General features: G+C 42.0%; 1 protein-coding gene across 1 annotated transcript; it reads right to left on the bottom strand.

The window, feature by feature from the left end:
* Positions 1–4,798: 4,798 nt before the first annotated feature.
* Positions 4,799–6,136, bottom strand: LOC138191263 (uncharacterized protein F54H12.2-like). The gene has a single exon (XM_069137809.1). It carries the CDS (start codon positions 6,134–6,136, stop codon positions 4,799–4,801), a length of 1,338 nt encoding a protein of 445 aa, XP_068993910.1.
* Positions 6,137–9,606: the final 3,470 nt, after the last annotated feature.

Genomic DNA, 9,606 nt, shown 5'->3' with positions numbered 1-9,606 from the left:
TTCTCGATTTAAACTTATTATCATAATATTATAATAATTAAATTATTTTTGAATCAATAATGCATATAAAAATATAGGTTATAATAATTAAGCTGATACAGGGCAGTCTTTTGCTATACACCATATTTACTAGTATAGTAGTAACTATACGTAGTAACATGTACTACGTGTATTACGTAACATTTCTTCGTAAATATTGTGCAGAGCAAAAGACTGCCCTATATCAGCTTAATTATTATAGCCTATATTTTCATATGCATTATTGTTTCCAAAATAATATAAACATAATAATATAATAATAAGTTTATATTGAGAAAAAGACTATGCTTACTTTCACGTATATTTCGAAAGAAGCCTTTGGTTCACGACTTTACATTTCGTACTACGCACTAGTATAGTATGTGTAGTAGGGTGGGCCAAAAAAAATGAGTATTTTTTTTTTACTTCATACTCTGAAAATCGGTTGCTAGATACCTCTAAAGAATTCTCACCAAATATGAGCTCTTAATTTTGATAACAAGGTCCTCCGCTTTACAATTTTGCATTTTTTCCTGAGTATTAGAAACAAAAATTCATATCTCTTTGACAACTGTTCGTTAAAAAATATCTCCCCTCATATTCGTAGGAAATCGAACGCTCTACAAAAAAGGTCTCTTACAATTTTTTCGTAAACCTTACCGTTTAAAAGATATCAAAGCTTAAAGTTTGATTATTTTGAGAGAAATTTCTGTTTTGCTTATGAATTTTTTAACTCGCTTACAAAAAATTTTGATGAATTGCACAACTCATAGTTTTGTAGGAAATTAACTGCTCTACAAAAATGGTGTCCTATGATTTGTCGAATAAGTTAAGCGTTTAAAAGATATTCATCGTCAAACTTCAATGCATACTAATTTTAACAGTTTTTGATGAATAATTCGAAAAATTTCAATTTAATTTATAAGTTTCATGAAAATTCATTCCAATGTGAGTTTCTAAGAAAAGAGAAATGTTTTAAACTATTTTTCTTTAATTTTTTTAGTTCTATATAATATATATTTTTTAATTTTTAATTTTTAATATATATTTTTATACTATTTTTATTTTATTTTTTCAGTTCTATATAATATATAAAACTTAAAATAATATATATTTTTCAATTTTCAATTTTTAATATATATTTTTATACTATTTTTCTTTTATTTTTTTAGTTCTATATAATATATGTAACTATATATATATTATAATATATAGAACTAAAAAAATAAAAGAAAAATAGTTTAAAACATTTCTCTTTTCTTAGGAACTCACATTGGAATAAATTTTCATGAAGCTTGTAAATTAAATTGAAATTTTTCGAATTATTCATCAAAAACTGTTAAAATTAGTATGCATTGAAGTTTGACGATGAATATCTTTTAAACGCTCAACTTAATCGACAAATCATAAGACACCATTTTTGTAGAGCAGTTAATTTCCTACAAAACTATGAGTTGTGCAATCCATCAAAATTTTTTTTAAGCGAGTTAAAAAATTCATAAGCAAAACAGAAATTTCCCTCAAAATAATCAAACTTTAAGCTTTGATATCTTTTAAACGGTAAGGTTTACGAAAAAATTGTAGGAAACCTTTTTTGTAGAGCGTTCGATTTCCTACAAGAATATGAGGAGAGATATTTTTTAACGAACAGTTGTCAAAGAGATATAAATTTTTGTTTCTAATACTCAGGAAAAAATGGAAAATTGCAAAGCGGAGGACCTTGTTATCAAAATTAAGAGCTCATATTTGGTGAGAATTCTTTGGAGGTATCTAGCAACCGATTTTCAGAGTATAAAGTAAAAAAAAAATACTCATTTTTTTTGGCCCACCCTAATGTGTAGTAACATTTACTACGTGTGTTACGTAACATTTCTTTGTAAATATTGTGTAAAGCAAAAAACTGCCCTATATCAGCTTAATTATTGAAACCTATATTTTCATATGCATTATTGTTCCCAAAATAATATAATTATAATAATATAACGATAAGTTTATATTGAGAAGAAGACTATACTTACTTTCATGTATATTTCAAATGAAGCCTTCGATTCACGACTTAATATGGACATGAGTCTGTACGATTTTATAATGTATTTGAAAATAAATAACTTTGTAAGATACCTATATAATTAATCATTTTACTCAGATTCAGGACTTTCTTTATTACCTGAAAGATTTTTGAAATGTATTGTGGAATATATCAGAAATATTTTCACTATATCTTTCGGAAATGTTTCAGCAATATATCAGTCACCATTTTCAGATATATCGCTGAAAAATTCCCGAAATATATCGCGCAAATATTTCTGACATATTACCGAAATGTTTCTGACATATTTTTGACATATGTCAGCTATAAAACGTTAGTTATATATGCGGACATGGACATATTTCTGACATATTTCTGAAATGTTGCAATGGAATATAACATCTTTCTGATAAGACATTTCTGAAACATTTCTGAAATATATCGCGGAAATATTTCTGACATATTACCGTAATGTTCCTGACATATTTCTGACATATGTCAGCTATAAAACGTTAGTTATATATACGGACATGGAAATATCTCTGACATATTTCTGAAATGTTGCAATGGAATATAACATGTTTCTGATAAGACATTTCTGAAACATTTCTGAAACATACTGTGCTGTGTGGGCTGGTGCCCCTGGCCGTGCGGCCGACTCTGGGGCCACGTACCCATCTGCCCCGCTACCTCCGTTCACGAAGCGAACTCTGTGACTTGGACGTTTGGGGTTACAGGTCTTTCACCCCGGCTCTCGTTCTTTCTCCATCCCTGCTCTCTCTGTCGGGTGCTCGTGTCACTGACCTTACCCAGCCGTTAGTTTTTATCCTAAGGTTTACGTGTGCTTGGAAAATATAGACCTGGTCACTCTCTCTCTCTCTCTCTCTCTCTTTCTTAATGCAAGACTATAGGCATACTTAGATGTACGAGGATCAGGGCGGGTGGGAAACAGAACTCAATGGTGGATTGCGTAGAAAAATCAAATCTCATCCTCGCAGGTTTATTCGGTTAACACAGGTGCAAATACATACATGGTTATTACAGATAACGAATAAATGATAATTGCAATGTTCATATAATTACACAAGATATGTTAGCAAGGTCTTTTCTATTTACCAGCCTTATAATCAGCAACATTACAATTCTTAGAGGTACAACATTGAAGACAAATTACAGGATAAATGTGATTTGAATTGATGGTGTTAGTTTTGCGTTTTGTGACATGGGCTATTCGGTTGTGGAATAATTCTGCGATACGGTAGTTTCTTTCGAGGTCAGGAGTAAATATATTAAGAAACTCACGCAGAGAAAAACCAGCAGCCATAAAGTGCATAAACATGATACAAAATTGTCCACATACATCAGAAGTGAGGCTTTGAAGCTGTCTGTCGTTCCAGTCGTATCGTCTGCAATTTCTTCGTAAAGTCCGCTTATGGTGAGGGACGAATGGTGGTAATCCGAAGCTGTCGAAGTATGTACCGTGTCTGGAGGAACTGACGAAAAATGCCACCCAGTGGCTACCGGGGCGTGTGTGATCATCCGTGTTTGACACAAAGGCTGTCGGGCGTGTCCAGATGAGGGGTATCTGATCCGCTGCAAAAACCCCGGTCTTCCCGTTCGGAATCGCCGGCATCGCGCTCCATATCTGTAGACTGTCCATTTTGTACCTCGTCTTCTTCTCCTTCTTCTTCTTCTTCGCCCTCGTTATCGGAGATAATCATATCACTCGTAGAAGGTTGTGAGGAGGTATGTGAGTCAATCGCAGTAGTAAGTATTTCGTAGGAAACGGTAACTTCGTTGTCTGACGTAGGCGCAGACGGATCAGGAGAGATTTTCAGTGAAACGACTGACTCTGGTATTAGTGCTTGTAGCGTGAAATTTCTTTTTGGTACCTGCAGTGGCTGATTACTAGTCGAACTTTCCTCTCCGGTGATTTTGGGCTTACTGGCTGACAATGCTTCTGTATATTCGTATTTAGTTGGAATATCGTGATTGTTGATCCATTTCTTCACTTTGAGTGCGTTGTTCATCGCACATTTGAAAAATTCCTCCTTCTTAACGCCGTGGAAGAAGCACCATACCGAAGACCGTTCCAGTTTGTCGAACGCCGGGCAATCGATGTCCTCCAAGTTGAATATTTGACGCGCGGTACTACTTTCAATATATTTACATTTATCGTGTCCACGGGCAAAGATTCGATGAGCGTTACGTGCGATTTCTCGGAGGTTAACGTCTAATTGAACCAGCGAGATATCACCTTCAAACCACTCGATGCCATGATGGTAGCAGGTTACGTAATTGTTCACGCCGCGTTCTTTGAGCGGCAGATCCGTGAAGGGATATGGCGGTTCTATTAACCAATGCGCGGAGTAGCGGTGATCGATGGTGACGACTGCCACCTCTTTCGGTATAAATTTACCATAGATATTTCGAAATCCTTGAATATCTATCACGTAATCCATACTTGAACTTGAAAGAATGTAGTCGAATGAATAGAGAGCTGGAAGAGCGAACCTGCAGTGACGTAGTTTGAATGCTGACTGGCTCGGCACCGTAGTTACGGGTGTTTATATACAGCCTTGTGTTACAATCCCCGTCTCAATTTTTGTTTATCGGGTGTCTCCAGCCGGTCTGTTGCTCCCCTTGAAGACGTTGGCGTGGTGTAGTCACAGTGTTCTCTCTAACGGAAATCACCACCTGGTATGTCATAGAAGCGGTCGTGATAGGAGGGGCGTGATCTCCCTCTCTTTCTTAGCCCGAAAAATCTGTAATGACCTGACGTGCAGCATCAACTTCAATAAGATTATCAAATTCAGCGTACACTAGGCAATTAACAGTTTCTTTGAGAGCATCGTCTAACCGCACTTCGACCCTGAGAGTTCCATGTTTGATGAGCGACCAGTGCGATGTACAGTTGGCTGAGAGATCGGGGGTTAGGTCAAAAGCCAATAGACAATTTCCTTTGGCGAACTGCTGCCGGCCGATACCGTTTCCTTCGTTCAGAAAATGAATCCCCGTACCGGAGGAGAGGGTGTGATAAGCGTCCACGTAGAGATCGTCTTTGCCAAAACTCATCTGTAGCGGCTTGGGTGGGACTTGCACCCCGTCGACGTACAACGACAGGAAATTCAAAGAGTAGTTTTGAAAATTAAACAGATTGCGCTGTCTGTCGCCGTTGAAGGCTTTATTGCTGACAAAACCGATTATCACTCGTTTCGGTAGTTGTCCGAGTATGACATTGTCCAGTGTTTCTGCCTGTACTCCTGCGTGTATGGTGAAAGACTTCACCTCGACTCTGGTTACGGGATATTTTGCCGTACCTTTGGCTAGCGTCCGTGCGTGCGCCAGCAAGATTCCAGGGCTGATCTTCATTCGGCGAACGAGCAGTGAAGTTTCCAGTATGTGCAGCTTGTGGCGATTTTCGGCTTCCATGATGCAAAAACTGTCTCTTGATCTCACAAGTCGAAGACGCAGTTCCACTTCGTTGATTAAAAATTTGTCTTGATTAAATACCTCACAGTGCAGATGTCCAATCAGATCAACTGTACGTGCATTGCTCATGATCCGTTTGCGTTTGATGAAACCTCGGTCAGCACCGACGGCATCGGCGTCGTATATATCCGATACTCCATCCTCGCTGTCGTACCATAGAGCCGAAGAAAGATGGGATTTTTTGGCGGGGGGTGCGTAATTCAGTAGAGTCTCTATATATGCTCGATAGGCGTAAGAGTTGTTGGCTGGCGAGACTAATTTTTGATTGAAGAATATATCGACTTGATTGAACATCGAGTGAAGCAGATTGTTTACCGGAGCAGCATGCGGTGTAGCCGCGTTGCCTTCGCCTGCCGGTGGGGTAGGAGCAGACGGTTGTAGCTTCACTCGTACGCTAAGCATAGTGTGTGCCAAATCGATGTACTCATCACCGTTTCCAGGTACAACAAATTCAATCGGGGAATCGTCGGTTAGAGATGATACGGGCTTGTAGTGTACCCATTGACCAGCCTCAATAGACGTCTGCGTTGGTGGTAGAGAAAATAAATCCAGTTCCGACTTCATACACTCACCCGAGTGCGCGTGCAGGAAGGCCATTGTTGATGTTTAGATTTAAGACGAGCGGTGCGTGGGCTTACCGGGGTCCGAATATGTCTGTAAGGTCCCGTTTTTACAACACTTTTTCCGCTTAGTTTTCTTGACGGTTCCGGTACGCTTGGGTATCTTGGCCGATGTTTTCTTTTTCGACCTTCGTCTAATTTTTCTCGTAGTACCAGCTGCTCGGTGCGCGCCGACAAGTCTGTTGACGCGGGCAATGTTTGACTGACGCGCTAATCCGCCGGCTCGGCTTTTATAACCGCTACCCTTCATGAGTTTATCAATTTTTTTTTCAGCAGCTCTTTTCAATTTGTGTCCTGATTCTATGAATCGACTCTTGACTGCCTGTTTAAACGGAGTGTCGTTTCTTACGTCTGTCATGACGTTCATCCCTGCACGTAGTGCTTCTCATCCGACCGCGCGAGCACCACTGGACAGCAGAGGTAGTATTCGACGAAACAGGCTTCCCAAGAAGCTGCCGATTCCGTGCCCGCGTTGATGCGGTGTTCCTCGGTAAACCGTCTCAATGCCTCCACCGCCGAGCTGATTTTCGTAATGTTGTATATAATGAGCCATGTCGTACCTGGTATGTTTTCCCTTTCTCTCTCTTTTGCTGAGCGACTCCTGTGATTCCAGTCAATTACTGAACGCGTCTAAAATGCAGCGTTACCGTCAGTGTCCCGCTCGTGAATGGTGCTGGACTACCGAATTGATCTCTTATATCGATCTCGATGGTTTGGAAGTTCGTGAGCATCAGTGGTACGTAGTACAGTGGCGATAGTGTTTTCATCTCTGATTCGCCTTGTAAGATATTGTCTTCGCCGCATGTTTGAATGACTCGTAACAGCGGGGCGTAAACATCTCCAACGATACATGGTTCCACCAGATCGCAATAAATAAACATCTGGCAGCCGGGGATCCTTGATGATTTGTTGGTTTCGGATAGCTTGCAATCTGATACCTCAACTGCACCTTCCCCAGGAGTATTGTAATGCGTGACACAGGGTATCGTTTCATTTTTCACTGGCGCATACCCCCGAGGGTGTTCAAACGTAAGTGGATAATGAATTTCGGCCAGCCCGACTTCCCAGTCTCCCGTTAGTTGAATCTGACGCGGTAACTGGGTAATGTAACAGCACGTCCGATTCTCCGGAAAAAACTGCATCGAGCTGTTGCTCGGTAAAGTTAGGTAAAACTGATCCCGGGACATTTTCTTTGATGCACGAGTCGAACGGTGAACACTCAACGACTGCGAGACATGCTGCACTAACACGCTATTTTATCATCCCCGTGGTTCCCCCTCCACACGTTGAAGTTCAGGGTCGTAGAACAAGCCGTCGATTACTTCGCCGTTGAGATCTTCCAAGACGTACACTATCGGTGAACGTGCAAGCACTCGTCGGATCTTGAATAATTCTTCGCTCCAGTTTGCCGCGTAGCCTTTTTCAAATGTTCCCTTGGTTTTACTAATTCGTACAAAATCATTCTTATGGAATCTCGGTTTGCCATTTGGACGCGGAGGATAACGCTTTTCCATGTGGGCACGTGCTGTAGCAGCATTGCGAAGCGTCACTTCCGACGGCGCCATGCCGATGCTCGAGTGAACTGTATTGTTGTAGGCTTGCACGATTTGTGGCAAAACATCGACGTAGCGTTGCGTCTTTTTATGCGTGAAGTAACGCCACAGGCGTTCTTTGAGTGTACGATTGAATCGCTCCACGATAGCTGCTTTCACATCGGGATTACGAGTAACACGATATCGTATTTCATTGTCGCGAAGTATCTTCTGAAAAGCACTCCCGACAAATTCTTTACCCTTGTCCGTTTGCAGTAGGTCGGGTCTGCGCGGCGTAGTGTGTAACACTTGCTCGAAACCTTCAGCAACGGTTGTGGCTGTCTTTCGTTTCAGCGGGACCACCCATGCGTACTTGCTCAATACGTCGATGACCACCAGGAGATAGCGAAAACCGTTGCTGCGGCTCTTCATGGAACTCAGGTCAGCCAGGTCAGCTTCCCATACGTCGTCTATGTTGGAAACGTTGTACCTTGCTCTCGGAAATTTCCTGTGCACGGGCTTGTGTGAGGTGTAGGCATCCTGAGCTGCCAGCCATTTTCTCACCGAATCGCGAGAGTTGTTTTCGCGTGCAACATCTTCTAGAATTCGTGCTCCCGCGTAACCGGCAGTATGCGAGGGATTGTAATACGTTTCTTCAAGAAGAGTCGTCATTTTTCTTCAGCCGAAGTGTTTTCCAACCGGATTTTGCTCCGGTGGCGCGTTTGCGTAAAGCGTATCCTGCGTCGTGAGAACGGCTGGTTACGGGTGTAACGTTTGCGGAACTTCGTCGCTTCGTCGGGGAACTACTGGCGTGTGTCGATAGTTGTTGCGATGTTACCGTCGGTAGACCCGGAGTGTCGAATGTGCGTATGTCTTTCCAAAGCGTATCGTTCCCCACGTATTCTCGGGGTACGTTGATCGTCTGAAGAAACCGTGCAAACTGACCAGCCCCTGTAGGAGTAAAAGTCTTCCTAGATCGCATGGCATGATTGACCAGCTCGACGATGTTTGCGCCGGGAACTGTAACGCCGTCTAACGAGACGGTTCCTGCGGCATCCCGAGAAAATCGTTCCGGTACGCTGCCGAGTTCGCGCATCAGCATTTCGGCCTTTGCACGATACTTCTTTGGTACCGCTGACGCGACTTTCTTTGCGCGCGCTTGAACGTTGCCAGGACTCGCAGCTACGGTGGGAGATATCATTGATTCTTCGGCTGTGTTTCCGTCTTCTTCTTCCTCCTCCTCCTCTTCCTCCTTCTCCTTTTCCTCGAGAACGTCTAATTTCATGGGTTTGCGTGCGTCGTTTGCAAAAAACAAATATCGTTGAAGTACCTGCTGATAGAGTTTCCATTTTTCTGCGTCGTCCTTCGACGGTTTGTTCAAGATGTCCTTCATCTCGTTGTCGAGTCTTGAAACGGGATCGGTGTGTGTGGTAGTTGTATTTCCAGGTGAAAGCGTAGTGGCTATACCCTCGCTGACGTGTTGTTGAAATCTCTCCATACTCTCCATAGGAATTAAAACCATCTTCTTTGTACGTTACATTTTGCTACTTGGAGAAGAGGCTGGAAGCTAAAGTCCCGAGTAACGGAGCGAGCAAGAGGGCGAGAAATCCGTTCCCACGTTGAACAAGAAAACGTTTTCCGGACTTCCAGATACCCCGGTTGCTGGCCAACCGCCGTAATGTCTGTTTATGACGTGCCAGACGATTTTTCTGAATTCTGGACAGTGCTACGTTTCCCTCCAAGGTGTTCAATGCACACTCACAAATAGTCTTTACCAGCAAATTGTCGGCCGTGCGTAGCAATGCCGATCTCTGCAACGGGTTCAATTTCTGCAGAGCGTGCAGCGCTACTGCGTTTGCTTTGGTGAAATCGGCACGAGCTCTGCGACCGGACGCGGTACGGCGTATTCGAGGCA

The sequence above is a fragment of the Neodiprion pinetum genome, chromosome 7 (genome assembly GCF_021155775.2).
Source record: "Neodiprion pinetum isolate iyNeoPine1 chromosome 7, iyNeoPine1.2, whole genome shotgun sequence".
Taxonomy (NCBI): domain Eukaryota; kingdom Metazoa; phylum Arthropoda; class Insecta; order Hymenoptera; family Diprionidae; genus Neodiprion; species Neodiprion pinetum.
This window is presented reverse-complemented; position numbering and strand designations above follow the sequence as displayed.